Genomic DNA, 25,487 nt, shown 5'->3' with positions numbered 1-25,487 from the left:
GTGTGTGTGTGTGTGTGTGTGTGTGTGTGTGTGTGTGTGTGTGTGTGAATCCAGTCCAGTTTCATTGGTCATTTTTAGAGCTGGGTCAAGGTATATACAAATATATGCATGTATATATACTTATCAATGAATCATACAATTATCTATCAAAAGTCATACTACTGTATACAATAACAAGCATTTTTTCTTTTGTTTGAACATGGTGGGCAAAACTCTTTATAGAGACTGATCATGGTTCTCCTTCAGAAAGATTTGCAATGTTCCATTCAATCAACCAGCATTTGTTATGGACCTACAATGTGCTAGGCACTGTGCAGAGCTCTCCAGGGCTTGGTAAATCAGGACAATGTCATCTAAAAACAGGAGCATCTGTAGGTCCTTAATATCTATAGTACCAGTCCTTAGCCCTTTTCGTGGCTTTCTGTCAGGATGCTAAAGGCTGAAAACCCCTTCTAACAGTAATATTTTAAATATATGTGAGAAAATAAATGGATAGAAAGAAAACCAATTATATTGAAATACATCCAACTATTTTTTTTTAACAAGTTTATGTAAATCAAGTTTATGTAAGCAAGTTAATAATCCCTTATCTATATAGATCCCTATTCGGAATGTTATGCTTGACATTAGTATTGTGTCCAGTTATAAGATGATTAGGAATTTAGAGAACAAAGCTTTTCATCCAATTGTGTTCCTCTGGGAGATGAGCAGTTCAGGTCAACTTGAGCAAGAGACCTTTGGAGTCCACGGTCTGGCCTGGCTCCACATATCACCTCTGATGAGTCATGTGATCTTTGTTGGAAACAATTTCCTTATCTCTAAAATAGGAATAATAAAGACTTGTCCCCTTCCTACTCTAACAGTTACTTATATTACACTGACAGTTTGCCAAGGGCTTTTATGACATCATTTCATCCTCACAACCATCTATGATGCAAGGGCTCCTGTTACTAGGAAACAGGTTAAAATGAATTTTCCCAGGATCACCCACGTAAGAGGCACGAAGCAGAAACTGAACTTAGTGCTCCTTGAATCCCAGTCCAGGGAACTATGTACTATGTCTGCCCCTAACATGTCACACAGGATGAGACAGAATCAAGTACCGGGTAAAACACAGGTGTCATCTGCACCTAAGGATCACAGGGCCAAAGGAGCACAGACTTGGAGTCAAATGAGATAACTGGAACCCACACAGGTGCTCTCTGGGTCACTCAGGGAGCTGAATATGGGGCCCATGCCTGGTCTTGCACATGCTGCTTCCTCGGCAGTCCTTAAGGGTTTGATATGTGATACGAGATGGGTTACAAACTGATGCGATCCTATGACGTTGGTGTGTAACAGATTAAAATTAGGTAATAAAACAATAACAACAGTTATATGTAGTAGATAAGCAATAAATATTCTATATGGAAGGAAAAACCTGTTCAAAATGATGAGGATTAGCTGAAAGAGATATTTAATGCAGAAAAATGAAGACAGAGAACATGACAGTGGTTTTTAAGTATTGGAGGGTTTGTTCCAGGAGAGGACATAGATTTATTTTTCTGCTCAGCTCCATGAGGAAAAACTAATCCCGATGGGTATAAATAACAAAGAATTAGAATTCAGCCCAACCTAAGTCAAAACTAAGTATCAATTAGAGCGGTCTAACAATGAAATAAGCTACATATGTAGACTAATTCATTCAACTTTCTGAAGAAGCAATTTCACATCATTGGAGGTATTTAAGTAGAGATTAAATAACTATTATCAAGGATGTAATAACTGAGTAATTCTACAACTCAACTATTCTCTTTTATTATTTTTTTCAATTTGTAGGCAGTGAAGGTTCAGTTGTTTGTTTGTTTATTTAAAGTATTTAAGTTTTATTTTCCTCTCGATAATTTGCTTTACTTCTTCCTTCACAAAGTTTCGTGGAGTTCACAGTTTTGTACCAAAATGAAAGGGGACCAAGGTATTTGCTTATTAAATACTTCAGAACTGTCTCACCCATTTTCATTCTTCTAAATTCACATACTGTGTTAAAAACTTCTAAAATCAAGAACACCGAACTAGTTCTGGTGTATGTATAACTAAGGCAGAAAAAAAAGGTTTTTTCCAACATCATTTGGACTGTTATCTAGGACATTTTGTAATCTACAGGGTGTCCCAAAAGTCTTAGTACAGTTTAAAGGCTTACTAAAACTTCTGGGATACCTGGTACATCTCAGAAAGTTTCAAAAGTCTGACAATTGCCATGTGATATAAAGACCTTATATATTGGGAGAAGTTTGTTAAAATTGTAGTTCTGTTTTTGATAAAGGATATCTTAGACACATTTGTACATGAAACTCAGTCAATATCCTATCACTACTCCAAGGATAGCTTCTACTTACTATTTGCTAAACCAGCATCACTGGTCAGGAGAAGGCAAGCTGGAGGTAGGGACCTCGCCACAGCCCAGAAGGGCAGTTGTATAAATAAATCCTCACTGTCCTAAACCTGTGGAACAGGAGGAAGAAGCAAATGAGGTAACCTGCTTCTCTTCAGACCCTGAGGAATAGAGGTGGGAGGAGGGGATGAATCAGTGGCACAAATAAGACCATTATTTTGCAGAGTCAGGTACTTGTGGATGGTACCTTCCTAAAAGTCTCAGGGGCTGCTAAACTATTGGAGTGCAGTTAAAAGGCTAGAGACTTTAAGCCAAAGTAAGCAAGCCAAAAGCCTGTGCTCCCGGCTTCTATCTCACTTGAAGATATGCCCCCCTCTCCACTCTGGACTCCTGCCTATCAATAATTCCCTTCTCTATATTGGTTACTGTTTCCCTAAAGCAAAACTGACTTCAAACCACGTTCATGTCCAGTTACTGAAGACTTATGGCATAACTGACAAAAACATCACTGAGCAGGATTACATTAACTCACACAGCAAGTTCTCTGCACATAAATTACAGGTTGTCTAGAGTAAAGCAACAGCCTGCCATGGTCCAGGTCTAAGGAGCGGATCAAAGCTGTCCCTGAAGAAGAATCTTCTCTTTACACAAAGGCAGGGATGTGCTACTGACCTTATTCAGGTTCAAGCAATCTCACAGGTCTAAATATTTCCCTGTTTTTTTAGGTTTAGTTGTTTTGATCTGCATTTTATAGTGGGAGATTTCTTAACCAAACAAGGGGAAAAGGAGATTAGATATAATGAAATACACAATTTTGATCAGGTGAAACTGAAAAGTCTTAACATAAACAAAATCAATGCAGCTTTCAGTTTGGGGGGAAGAAATGTGGAAACAACTAATCAAATGTCTCCGATAAAAATCCGATAGACAACATACATAGCAAATACCTAAGACCAGGAAGAGCAATGGAGTCAGAGCCCAGCCCCTGTGGTCTCTGCCCTCAAAGCAGCTACAGTCTTGAATCCCTAGAAAACCTCTCCAAATCACTGGCTTTGGCAAAGGATGTAACATCAGATAACAATCTGGGTTTGTTCACTGCAGTGAGGCCACAGGTTGATGCACTACCATCCAGGCAAGCTAGACCACTCATCACAAACAGGCAGATTAGCTCCCACCTCAGCCTTCCTATGTGTCTAGACGTCATGGCTTGTGCTGCCTATTAAAATATATTTGCAACATCAACGCTCTGTATGTCATAAGTGCTTAAAAATGTTTTTTCTCTTATTCATTCACATTCCAAAAGCATCCTCAATAGGAAAATGGTCAAAGTCTATGAACAAAACAGGGCTCCAAGGCAATGGGTGCATGTGTGATACTGACACATAATAATGGACCTCCTCCAAAGATCAATAACTCCTTGAAAAAATCTGAATTTAAACCACCTCATGCCCAGCAACTTGACAAAGAGGATGGAAGATGGCAATAGTGAATACTGGACAAATATGCATAACAGAGAAAATACTGAAAATTATAAGATATATAGGTAAACTGAAAACCAAAGAGACCATAGAAATAATAAAATTAAAACCTGGTTCTTTGAAAAATCTAATACAATCAATAAACATTTAGCCAATTTGATTTTTAAAATCAAATTAAAAATAACAAATAAGGTGAAATCAATATACTAGAAGAAATAAAAATAATTATCATAATCTGTTCTATGTATAGATCCGTGCTGACAAAATTGATAATACTATAGAATCCTTGAACAATCTAAAAAAAAAAAACAATTATTGTAAAGCAACTACCAAAGAAAAAGGCCTCGGTCTTGATAGAGTCACAGAAACATTAAAAAGTATCAAAAAATGAAAAAAGAAAGCAACTCTACAAAAATCTCTACAAAACTCCTTTCATGAGAATAGTGTGGTCTTAATACCTAACCCAGGAAAGGAAAAAACAAAGGAGAACTATAGACCAACATATTTAATGAATATAGATTAATTTTTTTTACTAAAATCCCGAAAGACTATAGTAATTCTAAGAAATTATACATTATGGCCAATTTGGATTTATACAGGGATAAAAGGATAGTTCAACAATCAACATAATTAACCATAATAAAACAAAAATATCTAAAGCCAAAATTCTTATCTCAGTAGATCCAGAAAAAGTCCCTGACAAAGTATAATCTTTATTTATACCAAAAACTCTACAGAACAGAGGCATAGAGGGATTGCCTATCTAAAACCAAAGCAAACTTCTTATGCAAAGGGGATATACTAGAATCTTTCCAAATAAATATAAAGTAAAGAACAGATGACCACTTTCTTGTTATTTGAAAAAATTCTAGAAACATTAATAATAGCAGTAAGCCAAGCAAAAGAAACTAAAAGTATAAAGATAGACAAAAGAAATAAAACTACCCTTATTTTCTGAAGACATGATATTCAGAAAATCTTAACGAATCAGCAAGGATACCAAAACAATTAAACGTTTTGGGCAAAGTTGCAGGTTTCAAAATTAAACAGCTTTTCTATATAACAAACTTCAAGCAATGATAAAAGAAAATCAGATTCAAAATGACTACAAAACACATAAAATATTGCCGGGATTCAGAAAGTATTTTTTTAATTTGGAACTCAATATTTTAAAAAATGAATGTTAAAAATTGTTTTTACATGTAATTGGGGGGAAAATAAAATGTTAAAAGAATGAAATAATGCAGATTTTAAAATACTCCTTTAAGAAAAAAAGAACAACTTAAACATTTGGAGAAATCCAGCACTGATGGCTGGGCTGTGTGAGACTGACAGTAATACCAAAGTAAGTTTACAGTTGTAATGCTGCATCAATCAAACTATCAAATAAATACTTTAAAGAACTCGGAAAAAAAATAGCAAAATTCATTTGGAGAAACAAAAAATTAAGGGAAATTTAAAAAAAAAAAAGAGGCAGGGAAAAGGAATAGCACTTCCAGATCTCAAATTATATTATAAGGCGGTATTCAACAAACCCATTTGGTATCACTTTAAAGAGAGAAAAAGAGAGAGAGAGAGAGAGAGAGAGAGAGAGGGAGAGAGAGAGAGAGAGAGAGAGAGAGAGAGAGAGAGAGAGAGAGAGAGAGAGAGAGAGAGAGAGAGAGAGAGAGAGAGAGAGAGAAAGTGAGAGAGAGAGAGAGAGAGAGAGAGAGAGAGAGAGAGAGGCAGCTAGGTGGTGCAGTGAATAGAGCACTGGCCCTGGAGTCAGGAGGACCTCAGACACTTAAGACTTATTAGCTGTATGACCTTGGGCAAGTCACTTAACCCCAAATGCCCTGCCTCCCCCCCCTCCAAAAAGCGAGAGAAAGATAAATCAAACAGAATAAATGAAGGAGAATCGGAAATAACAGAACCAACAATCCAGTTTTCAATAAACTAGAAAACGTGGGAAAACTAGAAAACAGTCTGGCAAGAAAGTAAAGTTGAACCAATATCTTATGGAATATTCCCCCATGAATTCAAAATGAATGCCTAACTTTAGTATTAAAGGTTCTATCATTAAAAAATGAAAAAATAATCAGATCATATACATTTCCTAACTCTGCATTAAGATATCTTTTAATCAAAGGATAGAGACAATTACAAAAGCTAAAACTGACAACTTAGATTACATGGAACTGAAAAGTTTCTGCACAAACAAAATTAATGTACCTAGTATAAGAAGGGAAATAGTTGAATCGAAAAAAATCTCTATCAAAAAATTTTCTAGGAGGCTAGGTGGCACCATAAATAAAGTGCCAATTAGGCGGGATCGGAGTTCCAATTTGGCCTCAGATACTTAACACATACTTAAGTGACCTTAGGCAAGTCACTTAACCCCAACTGCCCTGCCCTCCCCCCTCCAAAAAGCCAAAAAAACTTTCTGATAAAGGTTTGGTATCTATGATCTATTGAAACTAATACACATTCATGTATAGACACACATACATACACACATGTATTTACACACATAAGTGGTTAAAGATTATGAACAAACAGCTCTCAGAAGAACTGCAAACTACTAACAACTATAAGAAATAATGGTACATATCACTAATAGTAAGAGAAAAGCAAATCATTGGAACTCCGAGGATTTACCACAAAGGCAGCAAATTGACAAAGATGTCAAAAGACAGGAATAGTCACTGTTAGAGGGGTTGTGGAAGATATTCCGACTAGTACATTGTTGATGGCATTTTGAATTTATAGTTATTTTAGAAAACAATGTGAAATCATGAAAATAAAGTGATCATAATGTCCATACTCTTTCACCTAGAGATTCTGCAACAGACATATCTCAAGGTAGTCACTGATAAGAATAAAGTTCTCATATATAACAAAATTTTAGCAGTACTTCCTGTGGTAATAAAGCTTTGGAAACAAAGTCGTCATCCATCAATTAGAGAGTGGATAAACAAACTTGGCATATAAATGTAATGGAACATTACTGTGTTGTAAGAAATGACAAAGATGATGATCACAGAGAAATCTGGAAAGATTTACACAACCTGATGTATAGTCAAGTAAGAAGAGCAAAGAAAACACATACTGAGACTGTAACAACATAAATCTAAAGAACTGCCACGATACAAAGAACATGTGTGGCCCCAAGGAAATGATATGATGGGACACAGCAGGAGATCCACCAAATAGATGCACCAGTGGGGAAGAGCCAAACAAATGATGGTACATGAACTGTGACAAACCAATCAAAGAAGCCCTTTTTTTGTGGCAGCAAAGGGACAGAAGAAGGCAGATGTCATCATGTGAGGAATGCTGGAACAAACTGTGATACAGAAATATGATGGAATATTACTGAATCAATATAAACACCATTAATACCTGGTGCTTACAGAATACTTGCAGGCTTACAAAGTGCTTTACAAATAGGATCTCATTTGACCTTCACAACAGCCCTGGGAGACTGAAGCTATTATCATTCCCATCTCACAGATGAGCAAACTGAGGCACACAGTGGTTAAAGGATCCACCCAAGGTCACACAGCTGCTAAACAGTGTCTGGAGTCGATTTTGAACACAGAATTTCCTGCTCCTGGCTCCAAAACCTTATCCATGGCTCCGCCTGAATGCTTCTTATTCAGCCAGCATGGGAAGACTTATGTAAAGGGATATAATTCAGAGTTAAGGAGAACCATGAAAAGAATTTACCAAAACAATCAACAACAACAGCTGAATGCTGTGTAGTTTTAATGACCAAACTTCTGCAGAAGGTGTATGAGAGAACACACCTCCATCCTCCTTTTAGAGGCTGGTGCAAACGGGAGTGGAACAACACACATCCTGTCGGACTTGGCTGATGTCTTAGTCTTCATGAACTGCTTTTTTTTCTCCTTTTTCCTTTGTATTACAAGAAAATGCTCTCTTGGCAGGGGTGGAGGGAGAGGAAATAAAGGTAATATAAAAAATATATCAATTTTTTATAATTCTAAAGGAAGTCAAACCCAGAGTAAATGAAAAAACAATGATCGTCCAAGAGATGAGAAAATGAAATGGACTACCTTATTTTTGGAAGTCTTAAGGGATTTCTAGGATAAAAATATATATATAGATATATATAGATATATATCGAAAGATTTTGTCACAATTTCGGTTTTATCTTCTTCACTGTTTTTGTTCATCAAAGAGATAGTTTAAAACTAGGGATGGAATTTCATCTGTGAAGACAAAAAAAGTCATGCAACTTGTTTTTTAAAAAGTGATTTAAAAAATTATACTTCAAAGTGTCTCTTTTTATCACCAACTGCTGTCACGTTAGGCTGTTAGCACTTCATCTCTACAATGCTCGAATACTTTCAAGCAGTAGTACTTCTATCACCCCACTAATCAATATAATATATAGAATCGAACAATGTAATTCTAAATGAATACGTAGAAGGAATGACATGAACCGTGTTGGGTTAATGGGCACAAAAGGGAAGTATTCTGCTCTCAACCTAAAAAAACCAATCAGTAAGAATTTATTTTTTTTAAATAGATGCATTAGTGAAGGATTATTATTTTAATCAATTATCATCATTATCTCCTTCCTCTTCCGAACTTCCCTTCTGAGGGCACTCTTGGACTTCCTGACTGACTCCTCACTCTCACTCACCTTGCCCATCCAATCGGTTACCACTCATCACATCTGCCTTATCTCCATTCACACAAAAATCACCTCATGGCCTTTCACCTTTCACACTGGCTATTAAAATAATTCCTGCTTGGTCTCTCCCTTACCTCTTTCTCTGCTTCCATCCACCTTGCATGCAGCGACCAAGTGATTTTCTGAAGCCACAGATGCGACTATAAAAGCCTCCTTAACCCAATAAGTATTAGTGGCTCCCCTCTACATTCATTTGACATTGGTATCTCTTCACAAACTCATGCTTTACTACATTCCCGGGGCTCTACTTCAGGACTCCCCACCATGTAAGCTACCACTCGATTATCCTGGGCTTTCAGCTGTTCCTCACACACGACTCTCATTAAGTTCTTCGCATGCCTCTGTACTGCTACTCCCACCCTGGAATATGTCCTTCACACCTCTGCTCATTTCCTGCAATCTTCTGGAGGAAGCCCCCAGTGGCAAGTGCCTGCCCCTCTATGGATACCTCATAGCTCCTCTGTACGATAAATGTATCCATATATGTGCATATTGTTAGTCCTCGGAGAAATGTAAGCTCCATGACAGCAACAACTGGTTTGCTGTTTTCCTGTACTCCCAAGGGTCAGCACAATTTCTAGGACACAAAAGACCCTTTCTAAATGCTTGCTGACTGATCAGATGATGTACACTTAATGTTTCCCAAGTGCTTCCAGATGTTCTAATGGAAATGTACTAATAGTTATTCCAAAAAAGATAAAATCAGGTCTTAATTCTCCAATACATAAATGTGACTTCATATTTTCTAGTCTTATTTGGGTTTATGGAATTATACACACACACAAAGATATAGATGTACATACACATAAACATAAGCAGAATACTTAGAGCTGGAAAGAACCATAAAGATTACTAACAGCTCCAAGCCTCTCATTTTACAGATGACAAAAATGAAATCCAAAGAGATAAATTAGAAATAGATAGGATTAGAATATGAATGTTTTCCATTGGCCCTCTTTAAACCACACAGTAGTTCCACCTGTTTCTGTAAGCATACCCACCCACAAATATTTTTATTTTCTAGATGTGAAACTCACTCATTCAGTCAATGGGCACCAAAGCTGGACTGCATGAGCCGATGGTGGCAAGAGAACCAACAGCTAACAAGCAGAGTCCACGTCTGCAGAAAAGCTACTGATAGAAAAAAAAAAACATATCCACAACTGGTTCTGCTGACTTAGGTGGGCCTCCACCAAGTTTCTCCATGGAAACACCCCCCTTTGTTGGCCAAGGTGAGCACGGACCTCACCACACACTGGACCTCGGGTCCTCAAGGTAAGAGTACAAGAAATGTTGGAGCCTCGGGCCAAACTCACTGCCCTACAACACCTGTGCCGACCACTACCAGAGACAGGAAGCTCACAGCTGGGCCACTGTTTGTCTTCAAACGGAATGGACTTGAAGGTATGAGGGAAAATGCATCCTCTTCTGTAAGAGCTGGTGAGCTAACTGAGTTCAACTAAAAGATAAAAATACTTTTATATATTTCCTCTTCTACATGTAAGTTAATGCCAATGCAGCTAGATGGTACAACACACAGAGTACTCAGCCTGGAGCCAGGAAGACTTGAGTTCAAATCCAGTCTCAGATACCCACCAGTGGTGTGATTTTGGGTAAGTCCCTTAATTTCTGCCTGCTTCAGTTTCCTCAACTGTAAATTGGAAATCATAATAGCATCTACCTCCCAGGGTTGTTGGGAAGATCCAATGGAACAGTGCCTGGCACACAGTAAGGGCTGTATAAGTGGTAGTTACTATTATTGCCATTGTTACATATAAAAAAGAAAAACCGCTTCAAAATCCTTTAAAACAACAATTCTTCCTTGAATTGGGGCACATAAATATTAGCCAGGATAAAGATTTACTTGCATCTTAAAGTAGAAAAAAATTAGTGCTAGAGATCAGCAAACTGAGGAGAGCAGAGAGGAACTCCCCTGAGGAACATAACCGCACCTCCTGGACACAGTGACCAGCACGCGACTCCCAAACCAAGGGCTGGCACCATTTGTTTGACACAGCTACGCTATATCTGAAACTTACAAGGTAGGACACAGCCAAACCTGCTAGGCTGCAGACTTGGAAATAAATATCCACAATGTTAAAAAGACAGGAAAGCACTGATAAAGATCACTTACTTATTATGCTACACAAGGATTCAGACTTCTACCAAATGCCTTACTGAACTGGCTTCACCTTGATGTGAATAGCTCATTTACAAAATTAGAATTGGCAGTCCTAGCGACCAAATGTAGGAAGCTGCCTTGATTTTCTACAAAACCATTCATACTTTCAAGTGTTTCTTCTACTAATCCAAAAGTCTGGGGACAAAATGACTGTGAGGAAATATATTCATACAATAAATAGAAACTAGGCCAACTTAGCTTTAGTAAAGTAATGACTATTGATAGTGAAACAATATCAAATGAATACATGTACCACCCGCACCACCATCCCCACAAAATGTCTTCTGATTGCATCAATACACATTTATATCTGTTAGGTTCCTTTGTCACTGGGAAAAAGTAGAGAGCACAACCCATTCTACAGACTGTGGGGAGTTTCCCCTCAGGTGAGATCCTCTCTTGCCTAAAATAAGTGATCTCACTCAATGGGAGACCCCCCCACCGCCCTTCATTCTCTAATGTCTGGTGTATATTCTCCTATGTACACCTTTTCTGATTTTTGTTTTACTATGATTTGAATAAACGGATTTCTTCTTTTTAATAAACAAAAACAAAAGAGGAAAATTTGAGGGGCTGAGTCAGGTTAATAAAAAAAAAAACCTCCAAGGAATTTAAATGCAAAAACACATACTAAAACGATGTGAATGTTGAGAATTTAAACGGGAATTCAAAGGCTGTCCATTCCACTTATAAACCATAACACCTTCGTTTTGCAATGACAAGTTAATGTTGGCAAATTAGTATCAGTATTTCATCCTGGGACCACCCTCCATCCCTCACCACCTCATGTAGTTTTTGGCTATCCACCTTTCTTTTTAAAAAGCATGTAGTGGGGAAGTGGGGGGGGGGGTGCAGACAAGATGCCTGAGTAAAAGCAGTTATTTAGTTGAGCTCCCGCTCCAACTACCTCCAATACCTGTAAAATATGACTCGAAACAAATCTCCCACTGAAGACAGCCTGGCAGGGCTACAGGAAGACTCTAACACACTGACCTGGTTGCTGAAAGCAGTCCTACATGAGCCACCCACGCCCAAACCAGGGTGGCCCCAAACAGCAGCACAGATCACCTGTAGGAGACTTCAGGAAAGTGAATTGCTGGAATATGTGGCAGTTTCCAGACTTCTCAACCCATAAACGCCAAAGACAAAGTAAAAGGTCAGTGGGGAACTCTGTTGGAACTGAATGATACAAGAATGCAGTCTGGCCCCTGCGCCCAAGGCAAGAGGTGGCAGAGGGGCAGCGAATACAGCTGCTGCCCTGTGGCTGCCTCTGGAGCTCCTGGCCTGCAGATCGTAGGGGGACCAAGTGACCATTCAGAGGGTAATCACTCTTGCTTTGACTTGTTTGGATATGGGTCGCAGTCATGCATGATGGTCCTGGGGTATGTTGCCAGTGTGCCAGAACTTGTGGTGGCTGTAGAGATGGCGCTCTCCTCAGACCTCTGACAACATTTACAAAAACCCCAGCGATTTGGGACATAGCTCTCTCCACTCTGGAAGCAGAGTTCTACTGTGGCAAAGAGCTCAAAAGTCAAGTAATTGGCTGGCAAGATGAGCAAGCAGAGGGAGCACAATCAGACAATAGAATCCTTTTTTGGGGACAAAAAGGATCAAAACATAGAACCAGAAGAAGTCAAAACTTGTGCATCAAAAGCTTCTAAGAAAAATATGAATTAGCTACAGGCCATGGAAGAGCTCAAGAAGGATTTTGAAAATCAAGTAAGAGAAGTGGAGGAAAAATTGGGAAGAGAAATGAGAATGATGCTGGCAAATCACGAAAAGCGAGTCAACAGCCTGCTAAAGGAGACCCAAAAAAATACTGAAAAAATAACACCTTAAAAAATAGACTAACTCAAAATGACAAAAGAGGTCCAAAAAGCCAATGAGGAGAAGAATGTCTTAAAAAGACGAACTGCTCAGATGGAAAAGGAATTTCAAAAACTCACTGAAGAGAACAGTTCCTTCAAAATTAGACTGGAGCAAATGGAAGCTAATGACTTTATGAAAAACCAAGATACTATAAAACAGATCCAAACAAATGAAAAAATAGAAAGCAATGTGAAATATCTCACTGGAAAAACAATGACCTGGAAAATAGATCCAGGAGAGATAATTTAAAAATTACTGGACTACCTGAGAGCCATGGTCAAAAAAAGAGCCTAGAAATCATCCTTCAAGAAATTCTCAAGGAAAATGCCCTGATATTCTATATTCAGAGGGCAAAAGAGAAATTGAAAGAATTACCCGATTGCCTCTTGAAAAAGATCGCAAAAAGAAAACTCCTAGGAATATCATAACCAAATTCTAGAGTTTCCAGGTCGAGGAAAAAATATTACAAGTTATCAAGAAGAAACAATTTGAGTATTGTGGAAAAACAGGATAACACAAGACCTAGAAGCTTCTACATTAAGGGATCAAAGGGCTTGGAAGATGACATTCCGGAAGTCAAAGGAGCTAGGACTAAAACCAAGAATCACCTACCCAGCAAAACTGAGCATAATGCTTCAGGGGAAAATATGGTCATTCAATGAAATAGAGGACTTTCCAGTGTTCTTGCTGAAAAAACCAGAACTGAAGGACGGCTAGGTGGCGCAGTGAGTAAAGCACCAGCCCTGGAATCAGGAGGACCCGAGTTCGGTTCCAGCCTCAGACACTTAACACTCACACAAAAAAACTAGCCGTGTAACCTTGGGAAAGCTACTTAACCCCAACTGCCCTCCAAAAGGCCAAAAAAACCAAAACAAACAAACAAAAAAAAAACCCCAAACCCAGAACTGAACAGAAAATTTGACTTTCAAATACAAAAAGCAATAGAAGCATGAGATGATAAACAGGAAAAAGAAATCATAAGGAACTTATTAAAGTTGAATTATTTACACTCCTACATGGAAAAATGATAATTGTAACTCATGAGACTTTTCTCAGTAGAATAGTTGAAGGGAATATATATGTATATATACATACATATGCATGTACAGGAGGGTGTATGTATGTATAAATACACATGTGAGTGTGTGTGTATATGTGTGCACATGTACACAGGATCAGTTGAATAGGAAGGGATGATACCTAAAAAAATTAAGAGGTAAGAGAGGAATATAATGGGAGGAGAAAGGGAGAGATAGAATAGGATAAATTATCTCATATAAAAGAGGCAAGAGAAAACTGTTACAATGGAGGGGAAGAGCAATTAGGTGAAAGGGAATGGGTCAACCTTACTCTCACTGAATTTGGCTTAAGGAGGGAATAAACATACTCACTCAAGTGGGTATCTTCTCCTACAGGAAAGTAGGGGGTAAGGGGATGAGAGGGAGGATGACAGAAGGGAGGGCAGACTGGGGGAGAGGGCAGTTAGAAGCAAATACTTTTGAAAAGGAACAGGGTGAAAGTAGAAAATAGAATAAGTGGGGGAGGGAGATAGAACAGAGGGAAATACAGTTAGACTTTCACAATATAACTACTATGGAAACATTTTGCGTAACTACACATGTACAACCTATACTGAATTGCCTGTCTTCCCAGTGGGGGTGGGTGAGGAGGGAAAAAGGGAAAGAATCTGGAAATCAAAGTTTTAAAAACAAATGTAAAAAGAATTGCTTCTTACATAAAATAAGGTATATAGGCACTGGGGTGTAGAAATCCATCCTGCCCTACTAGAAAGTTAGGGGGGGATGGGAGAGGATATAAGAGAGAACAGACTGAGGGAAAGTGTATTCAGGAGGCTTGCTATCTTGCGGTGAAGGGTAGGGGAAAGATGGGGAGAAAATTTGCAACTCAAAATCTTGTGGAAATGAATACTGAAAATGAAAAATAAATAAATAACATTTTTAAAAAGCATACAAGAAAGTCCAGAAATGAAATTCGTATTCTCCACTCCTTTCTTGATAGGTTTTGCTCATTGCTCTGTGCAAAAGGCTGCATTAACACAAGGATGCTTTAACAGATTCTAGAGTTTGGCTAATTCCTAAAGACTTAAATTAATTTAATTTAATTCCTAAAGACTGGAACTTTTACATGAAAACAGAGAATATCTGAGGATTCCACCCAAATCAATTATCTTGGCCACAGACTCTCCTCCTTGGTGTTCCATACTCAGATGTGATTCAATGGATCAGACAGTTAAATGTAAAGATCCAAGATCTGGATCTGGACATCATCCTCACTCAGAAGGTGAGGGAACTGAAGCTCAGAGCTAGGCTGAGAGACTTGCCCAACCAAGGTCCATCTGGCCTCACAAGCAGAAAAACAACAGAATCAAGTTCTGAGCTGAGCTTCTCTGGCTGAATCTGCTGCTCTTTCCCCCTATGCCGCAGCACTAGCCATGGCCTGTTCTCTTTCAAAGGGAAATATGCAAAGCCTATTTCTCTCAAGGGAAGAGGCTCCAGGTCACCTGGTATCAACAGGACTTCTCAGGAAGTTGTTCAGGAACAAAGCTGCCCAACTAGCCACCCTAAGGACAGATCTGTATGTGAAGGCAGCTGAATGTCACTGACCACTAACCACTCTAATATTTTATGTTCTCATAGGTCGGGGGACTAGCCTCCCATATTAAAGACCCTACATTATCATCCTAAGTAGCTTTTCTCCATCTCGTCACAGCACGCTAAAATGTCCTCCTCCAATGCTTTTAAGTTTATGTAAACAATTAGATCGTGTCTTTGTCACCCCTTTATTTTCCTACATGGCCATACCATCATCTCCGTTTCCAATCATACACTTCTAGACAATGATTTTCATGTAATTTCTGAGGAAGTTGTTGAGATGGTGATTGATTCACACCCATCAAGCATCTCTCCACTGCCCTTTAAGCCATCTGTTTTCCAGCATTTAAAGGGGCTCAGCAAAGAAAAAGGTTTGGAGTTGTATTGTTTTGTCCTAGAAGGAAGAACCAAGAGCAAATGGGAGTGGGGGAGGGCAGGGGAGTTTCAGAGTGGTAAATTTGGGCTGAATATAAATAAAAGCTCTGTAACCATTCAAATCATCTAAAAGTAGAGTGGCAGAAAACAACAGGTTCCTCCTTGCTGGAGGGCTTCAACTAAAGTTGGGACTAGACAGCATTAAGACCCCTTCCAATTCTGGGGCTACGTATTTAATTAGATTTTGTCATTAGATCAGTATTAAATCTTGGCAATTAAGTTCTCTGGTGCTGCAAAGTCATCTGCAAATAACACTACCGAGAGGACTTCATGATTAATGAAGAATCCAGGGTCCATCTGGCTTTTGCAAAGGACATCACAAAAGTGGGGAGCATCTTGGCAAAAACACCCTGCTTGAAACTAATGACTGAAATATCAATGAGCAAAGTTACCTCTCATCGAAGCCATAAAGGAACCATGTCTAAGCTTTTAGACAGGCAAACAGACATCTTGCTGGGAAGCATTTCTAACTCCATTTTACTCAATGGAGGTAGATGCCTTTCTATAAACAACAAATAGCAGGATCTCATATCCTTTAAGTTGTAGAGTCAAGATCGAATCACTGTGATCTGCTGTATTTTGTTACTTTCTCATATTTCCATAAAAAAGGAGCATTGACAATATGAAGAGATCATTCTCTAAAATTTTATGGTGGGAAAACAGTTCGGTAGCTATTGGTATTGTGTGGGATACGGAGATCCTAACCCAAACTGACTACTTGGAGACCTCTCAAAGTGAAGGCAGAAAGATCTGTAACTTGATTTTATAATTAACTGCTCAATAATATTTGAGAAGAAAAGGAAATAAGAATACAAATGCAATATTGAATCATTATCCCATGGACTGAGATTGGGATTATAAAGTTACTGTAGAAAAGTTATATCTGTGTATACGTAATGGGGTCCCAGTGTATTTCAAAGTATAATTAGGTATTAATGCAACTGACTGAATTAATTGTTGGTATTAAATCAGAGACATTTTTAGTTGAGAGAAAAGAAATCTTAGTGTGAGATCAGATTAAGCATAGTTACAGGAAGATAGGGAATCTTGGGAAATAGATGCAAATCTATTAGAGCAATAATTTATAAACCTGATGTGAGATTTGATTTTTATGAACAAGAATAAATATAGAAATGAATACAGGCTATTTGAGGCTCACTTTAGAGATGTTCCTTAACCAATGTGAGATTATAATCATATCTTAAACTAATTGTTGGAGCTTATTATTTAAGATTTGATGGGAATGTTAACTGACTATTCCTCTGAGTATAATTCCAGGTATGGATATTAAGAAAGGCTATCCAAGCTATCTGAGCCACCGATCCATGATGCCAGACCCTATGAGGTGCAGATATGGAAGGCCTGTGAAGTATGGGTATGAAGGTCGGGAGAACGACTGTTCCACATGAGCTGAGGTAGGATTCTCCTGACTCGACCCTCCCAGTAACACCTGGAAGACTCTGAGCTTGGCTCAATGCAGATTGCAGCTTAGTATACATTTTGCCTGGAATTGACATTCTGAAGTTTGGGGAAATGGCTCCCTCATTACAGTTTTGTCCCAATCAAAAGTTTTGAAAATACAACAACAAATCTATTAAATACTTGATTCTGGAACATCTTAAGTTACTATAAGATAAAGCTATTAGGCTTAGGATTTAGCATAGGTATTCTTGTGTAAGGCAGGGTCCTTCAGTTCTTTGTAATAATGTGAGGACAGGTAGGTCAAGGATTTGTGGGAACATTATTCTGTTATTTAGTTAGTATCATACTTGTCTTTCTCATAACTAGCTACTGTTAAAAGGAGAGTAGTTTCTGGACTACTTAGTAAATATTTGAATTGTTGTAACTGTGAGTATCATGTGAATCCCTTAGTGAAATCTGGTCCTCCTGGTGGAGGAATTGATCATGGATTAATGCAAAAATATAAGAACCTAGTTTTAATGTGTGATCATGACAACTGACCGAGACTCCAATTTTAATTTTGTAAGAATGATTAGGGTTCAGGACGGGTAATTTAAATTGGTTCTAAGGTTCCTTTTGTAGGAAAGTGAATGAAAGGAGGCAGAAGAGAAAGAGCCTGGAATGTGATGCTGAGGATGGATAGATGGAAAACAACCAGAGGACTTCCGTCAGATGGTGTAAGCCCTGCCAGACAACAGCGTGAAAAGAGACTTTTGGACTTTGGAAGGGACAATTGTTTGTTACTGTTTTCTTTTGAATCCCTGTATCTGCACTCATAAAGGGGACTGCCCCCTTGTATGTTGTCAATGCAATGATACATTCTTATTACTTCCTTGTGTTTTGTAACTAAGCTCAGCATTGTTTCCCCATATCACTAAGATGATAAGATTAGACACAAAACCTCTGGAAGGGGTCAGGTTGATGGTGTTACAGAATAAAAGATGGGAACCTGTACCCACAATTACTCAAGATGAAGTGGGACCAACCAGAGACTTAGAAAACCAATGTGAGGCCATGCTCAAGATGTTTGAAGAAAAAGAGTGTGAAAGAATGTTAAACTGTTTTAGTGAGAAACCATAGTAGGCTAAAATAAAAGAGGGGATTGTATGGGAAAGGTAAAAGTGTGATTTCTCAGAGACTGTCTGCTAAAGTAAGTAACTCCTTAGGCCTAAGTTTTCATTTTTTATTAGAAATTATGTGACTTTGAAACTTTAGAAATCTTTCTGTATAGTTGCTCTATTCTAGTCAGTCCTTCTCACCCAGCTTACCATGAAAGAGTTAAATTTCTATAGAACTGCAAGAACTGCTGAACAAGACTATTGATAAGGGAGAACAGGCAGTAACCTTGGAAAAGAAGCTCAGTCCCTGGTTCCCATAAAAACTTCTAGATAATACTAAAAATAATGAAGAATGGAAGGAGCTGGCAGCAGCAGATGGATCTGACCAATCAAGGGACAGATAGTACTTGGGACCCTCAAGTCCAGATAAGAATGTATCAAGGGTAGACTGAAAGGAGGGGTCCAGTATTCTGAGGTTGTAATACACTGACATAATGGACCTAATGTATTATGTAACGAGATTACAGTCTCATTAGAAATAATTATGTTAATATTCATAACCCTTGCTTATTTAACCCAGCTTTAGCTTATGTACGGAGGCCTCTCCTCTCTCTCGGTGCTGTCCCAGAGACTGGACCACCCGCTTCTCATGAGATTCTAATAAATCTTTCTACCTTCACTTTGAGAGGTCTCTGAGTAGTCAATTTGGGTTAGAGTCTCCGTATCCCACACAGTATCCTTTCAATCACCTTTTTTTCATGAGTTATCTTGTACATGATTTGCCCCAATGTTTTCTGTTTTTCTCTTAGGAATCTTGGGATCAGTATCCCTCAACATCCTGTAACATACAGTCTAGTCCAACTGCCCTCATCTTTTCTTCTTTAGTCGCATTTGCATTCTTCAATTAACACAATAGGGCGTGAGACATCAGAATCTAAATATAGTAGTTCATTTTGTACGATGAAGACTGTTATAGAAATGGTGAGAGATATGTTCCATTTTTTATCTGTTCCCTTTTAAATGGTTTGGAGTGCTCTCTGAATTAACTGCCTCATATTAGCAACTTGTATACAAATGTATTTTTGCCTCTACCACTCCTTCCTTTACTTTTCTTACAACCCCCTCCATAATATTTTACAAATGAATTTCTAAGCTAAACTAGAACTGCTCGACTGCCATGTGTAGAAAGGTGGTTACGGGGTTCCTTTGGTCTCCCTAATATGAATGGTGGCTACTTTACATTTACTGTTCATGGGGTTGGATGAATACACAGGGAAGCAAACAGGCAGTGTCCGATTCTGACTTAGGGATATCATCTTGCCAAAGCAGCAGGTTGAAGGTGTTGCACCTGCCCAACTCTCTTGTCATCCTCATTTTCTCCTAGCACTACACTGCTTTTTGCTTTTGTTCTAATAATCACTGGTTGAAATTTTACAAGTTACTCCCACATCATTTTTTGGTTGTTAACCAAAGTGCTCCATATATGACCCCTCCAACTATAACCTATTCAATGAGACTAATGAGACTACAAGCAAAATTTTTTATAAAACCAAAAATTTCCTAAGCTTTTGTACTGATTTTATCACTTAAAATAAACATCAGTGGAGTGCAGATAAAGCCAAGGGGGCACAGAAGAACTGGGACTGAGCTGATACTGACATAGCAGGTGTGGATGGGACAATGGTTCTTGCACAGCACCACAACATAGCCATATGCCTGCAGTAGGTGCTATATAAATGCTCATTCCTTTTCCCTCCTCTTCCCAATTCCCAACTGACTCTCGAATAAAGTCCTCATTCTGGTGTGGAAGCCCTTCCAAAATCTGTCTCCAACCTTCCTTTGCCACCTTTCTCTCCTAATTCTTCTCTTTGTCCACTGGCAAAATCTGAATCAGACCAACAAGTGCTCCCTCAACTGTGAATGCCACGTACTGCTTCTCTGCCCTTGTAAAAGGCCTCCTTCCCTGCCTGGAAAAGATTCTCTGCTCCCTGATGTACCTCGGAACCCTGTCTTTCAGGGCTCAGTCTGGTGCTGGTTTCATACTGACCAAGCTGTTAGTCCTCTTTCTTTCCGGAGATAACCTTACAGACAATTTGCTTAGAAGTAGAAATGTGAGATCCCTCTAGAAGAGTGTAAGCTCCTGGAGGGCCTTCGCACACGCAGGAGGTACTCTCCAACAGAAGGGTCAATTTGTGTTTTATAGAAGTGGTTTCTGGTGCGCTTGACCACGCTAATGTGTGCATTTCTGCCCAGTCTGAAGGAGCCTTTTGAGCAAAATGTATCCTTACAGAACTGCAAAGGGGCGACTGCTTTTAGTGGATTTTCTTCATTTCCATGGCCACACTAGCTGTGATTGTGTTTGGATTCGCAGCTTGCATGTCCTAAAGTGATATAACATGTCTTCTTATGAAACTATTTAACTGATGATTACAGGGTCATTTCCTCAAAGAATGTTCCTATTGAGAGTCTCACAAGGTCCTCGGTGCAACGACAACACATAAGTAATACAGGTGCTGAATAACATATGTGATTACCCAACACAGGGTGCCATAAATTGGCTTATATTCCCAATCTTAGTGCTTGCACTAAGCTTTTAAAGCCTAATGATAGTAAAAACACAAAATCCTTTCCATAGGACAGCAGCTTTTTTTGATATCATGCAAGTGCTCATTAGGAAATGTGACCAGCAGCCAAGGTTCTGATTGTGAAGACCACATATCAAACTGTTACCAATAGTCTTTTTTATTTTTTTAAAAACAACACATTTTTTTAAAATACGATTTAGAATCTAGATATTCAGGGCTATGAGACAAATAATGGAAATAGAAAGTATAGAGAGTGATTCTAGAAAACAGCAAAGCTCTGGAGTGGTTAGTAACCAAATGCAGATGGGATCCCGCCAGTATTTACTGCCTCTTACCTGAGGAGGAGTGGGTGTCGATGTAGGTCTCCCTATGGGAGGAGTAGGGTTTCTGCTGCCTCCTCCAGACATGATCTCCTCTGTTATGTCCTTACCCCCTTGGTTTGGATCCCGGATCCGTATCTACCAAATGAAAACAAAACACCACAGGCAGAGAATGAATGGCCATTCACAGGGGATGTTGTAGAGATGAGTCCATGTGTCACACGAATTTCCCAGGGGGCAACATGGAGCAGTACACGGAATGCTGGATTGGGAATCAGAGGGCAAGGATTCACAATCCAAGCTCTGTTAGTTGCCATCTGCATGACTAGGCTAGTCACCCTTCCTTCTCTGTGCCTCAGTTTCCCCTGTTGCAAAATGAGAAGACCTCTGAGGCTCCTTACAGTTTTGACCTATGATCCTATGGTGCTTGTACATTCATCCAAGCCAATGCTCAAAAAGGTGCTTATGTGTAGCAAGAGCGATACACAGAAAAGGTCCCTGATTTAGAGAAATATCAAAAATGGCTAATTTTGGAAATCATTCACATTTTCATTCAAAATTAGTGGTCATCAGACCTGACTTAAAATATAGAGAAACAAAGACTTGTTCAAAGAGGATTAGCTGCTCTGAACTTCTCAGTCAAGAAAAATTTCAAATTGTTTCTTTCAACTTTCTGTGGGTTCAATGTTTTGTTTATTCTGCTCAGGTCAAGACAGAGGTAATTTAGTATTTACTACAATATAAACAATGACAGTTAATTCTGTGACCTTAGAAAACTCACTCCACTTTTCTATGAACTGCAATTTTAAAATCTATTAAATCAGGGGGTTGGATGAGATTCCCCTTAAGGACTCTTTCAGCTTTAATAGTCGACAATTCTCCATATAAGCCCCTCCTTTAAACAAACATTTCAGCTGGTTTGTAGTGATTCTCCTCTAACACCTGACCTACTTCATGTATCTTCAAATGGACAGGTATCCACATATGGATGGCACGTGAAGGTCCAGGAAAATCAGCAGATAAGAAAATCATTTCTGCTTTAAGCCTAACATTTAGCTTCCGTATTTTATGTCTACTGTTATCATTAAAGACTCAGCACAGGAATCTGTCTGGATGTTTGCAAAACTCTACCGCAAAATAAACAAAAGCCTTCGTGTCCCCAAAGTCTATGTACAGCTTTTTAAGCCCTAAGACTTTTGGGACATCTTGTACAAAGCCATCTCCTAATTCAAGCTCTCCACCCAGGAGCCATCCTTGACTCTTCACTTTCACTTACTCTCTCTAGCTGCCAAATCTTACTAATTGTACCTTCTCAATATCTTCTGCATCCATCCCCTTCCTCTTTCCTCACAGTGCAATCCTAACAGGCCAGGTCCTGGTCAATTCTGGTTTAGAACACTACAAAAGCCTCTTAACTGTCTCCCTGCAACCAGCTTCTCCCCTTCCAAACAGTTCACTGCACCACTGCCAAATTGAGTCTTACAGTACAATGTCACTCTCAACAGCTCTGCTTGGCACTGAAGGTGCTTTACAACTTGGTCTATCTTGCTAACCCCACATCACTCCCTTTCCTGCCTTCTAACTCACCAAAGAGCATGCTTAGGGCTCCCCATTCAAGAGACTACATCTCCTGCTTCCAGCTTTGCACAATCTGTCTTGCATGCCTACAACTCCATCATCACTCCCATGTCTTAAAAATCCTTGGCTCCTCCCCTTCATGGCTCAGCTCACAAACCAAATCCATGAAGAGGTCTTCCCCGATTTGCCCATTTCTTACTGACATCCCTCCTCATGTGCAATTATTTTGTATATAATTTGGATTTCCAAATCTATGAATATTGTTGGGCTATATCAGCCCAACACAAAGGAGAATCTCCTTAGCAGAGACATTCATGATTCTGTAGGGTTTTTTGTTTGTTTTGATTTTTTTCAAAGAACAAAAATCTCTTTCCTCCCCCCCCCCCACATTGGAAAAAGAAATCAAAACCCTTCTAACAAGCAATAATCAAGCATATTAAATTCCCACCCTGCCTCCATCCAAAAATATATCACATTCTGCAATGTGAGTTCATCACTTCTCTATCAAGAGTTGGGGAGTACTTTACCCATTAGCCAAGAATGTTCCCAAAGACTTTTTCCTGGGACATTTTCTCTTCTCCCTCTATGCTATCTTCTCATCAGTTCCCATAGATTTAATTATCATTTGTGCACAGGATTCTCAGATCTATTTACCTAGCCCTAATCTCTCTCAAACTCCAATCTTGTATCTCCTACTGCCTATAGAGGGCATCACAAACTAGGTATGTCAAGAATATCTTAAACACAACTTGTTTAAAACCGAACTCACTCTTTTACCCTTCTTCTGCCCAGCCCTCCTCTGCTCCTGACTTGTCCAGGAAACCACCATGCTCCCAGGCTGGTAACCCAGGAGGCATCCTCCACTCCTCCCTTTCTCACCCCACCTCCCACGACCAATCAGGCGCCAAGGCCTGTCACTTCTACTTTTGTCACCATCTCTCTCATATACACTCCTACCTTCTCTCTCCTCTGACACTGCAACCACTGATAACCTTCAGCCTTGACTACTGCAATAGCCTGATGGTAACTGTCCCAGCCACAATTCTCCCCACTGTAATCTGCTGTCCGGCTGATCTTCCTAAAGTGAAGATCTGACCATATCATCTGCCTATTCAATAGCTTCAGGGGCTCGCTATCACCTCCAGGATCAAATCCAAAATCCTCTGTTCACATTTTAAAGCTCCTCATAACCTGGCCCCTTCCTACCATTCCAGTCTGCTGCCCCTTACTCCTCTACACAACACAGTGACACTGACTGCACACACAACACTCATGTCGACTCCAGGCATTTGCATTGGTTGTCCCCAATGCATGGAATTTTCTCCCTCCTGGCTTCCAGCTTCCCTGACTTCCTTGAGGTCTCAGTTAAAAATTTCACCTTCTTTAAAAATCCTGGTCTCTGGGGCAGCTAGGTGACACAGTGAATACAGCACCATCCCTGGAGTCAGGAGGACCTGAATTCAAATTCAGCCTCAGACACTTAACACTTACTCGCTGTGTGACCTTGGGCAGGTAACTTAACCCCAATTGCCCTGTCTTCCCCCCTCCAAAAAGATAAAAAAAAAAATCCAGGCCTGGTCCTCAATAATTTTAGCATGTTTCCTCTGATATTATCTCCAACTTTCCTGTATGTATCTTGTTTGCTCATTAGTTCTCTACATATTTTCTCCACCATTAGACTGTGCTACTTCAAAGCAAGATCTGTGTTTTGGCAGGGGCTTTCTTTGTATCTCCAGCACTTACCACAGGGTCTGGAACATACTAGGCACTTAATAAGTACTTGGTGACTTGACTTCATCATGAGTCTACTATTAGGACTATGGTTGGTCATTGCATTGATCAGAGTTCTAAAGTTTTTTCAAGTTTATCTTTACAATGCTGCTGTTATGATAAAAACTGTTCCCCTGGTTCTGTCCATTTCACTCTGCATCAGTTCATCAGGTATTTCCAGTTTTCTCTGAAACCATCTCTCTTGATTATTTCTTAGACCACAACAGTATTTCATCACAGTGATATGCCAAAACTGGCAGGTACCCCTTTACTTTCCAGTTCTTTGTCACTACAAAAAGAACCATTATAATTTTTTTTACATATGAGTTCTTTGACAATCTGGCTTTGGTATTTTTATCTATAGCACCTAGCACACAGTGTTTGTTACATAGTAGGCACTTAATAATTACTGTTCAATTGATTTCACTGAAAATAAAAGAGAGAAAGGAGCTATATTCTAGACTTTGGTCAATGACATACATGAGAGTGTGTATGTGTTGTTATTGTTGTATGTTGTTCAGTTGTTTCTGAATGTCTGATTCAGAATTGTCTCATGTCTGACCATAACTTCATTTGGGATTTTCTTAGCAGAGATACTGGAATGGGTTGCCATTTCTTTTTTCCAGCTCATTTTACAGATTAGGAAACTGAGGCAAACAGGGTGAAGTGACTTGTCCAGGGTCACACAGTAAGTGTCTGAGACCAGATTGGAACATTGGAAGAAGTCTTTCTGACTTCAGGCTGACACTCAATCTACTACACCACCTAACTGAGTATATATATATATATATACACACATACATACATATATACACATACACACACATATACATATATGTATATATAGTGTATATATAATATATAGTGTATATATATAATAAGTATATATATTCATTAATAAATGTTTCTGCAACCTGAATTACACTTTTCCATGGTAGTACCATGATACTAATACTGAACATTTATCTAAAATACAATATTTCAATGATTCCCCCTTTTTTTTGGCAATGAATGCCCTTCCACCACATAGCTCAAATTAGACTTCTATAAATAGATTTATCACATA

At 39.0% G+C, this 25,487-nt stretch overlaps 2 protein-coding genes across 7 annotated transcripts in view; both read right to left on the bottom strand.

Annotated features, from left to right (window-relative positions):
- Positions 1-25,487, bottom strand: part of HP1BP3 (heterochromatin protein 1 binding protein 3) — a 483,172-nt gene that overhangs the window by 189,068 nt on the left and 268,617 nt on the right. The gene's annotated exons all lie outside the window — the stretch shown is intronic.
- Positions 1-25,487, bottom strand: part of EIF4G3 (eukaryotic translation initiation factor 4 gamma 3) — a 411,795-nt gene that overhangs the window by 147,422 nt on the left and 238,886 nt on the right. For all 6 annotated transcript variants that reach the window (XM_069079469.1, XM_069079465.1, XM_069079464.1 and 3 more), the window contains one exon: positions 21,089-21,211. In XM_069079469.1, the coding sequence (XP_068935570.1) occupies positions 21,089-21,211 (123 nt within the window). The remainder of the gene's footprint in view (positions 1-21,088; positions 21,212-25,487) is intronic.

Source organism: Petaurus breviceps, unplaced genomic scaffold, assembly GCF_028583685.1.
Source record: "Petaurus breviceps papuanus isolate PSGF00001 unplaced genomic scaffold, PetGlider_PUasm1.0 91041, whole genome shotgun sequence".
Taxonomy (NCBI): domain Eukaryota; kingdom Metazoa; phylum Chordata; class Mammalia; order Diprotodontia; family Petauridae; genus Petaurus; species Petaurus breviceps.
The sequence above is the reverse complement of the archived record's forward strand: the minus strand, read 5'-3'. Positions and strand labels throughout refer to the sequence as shown.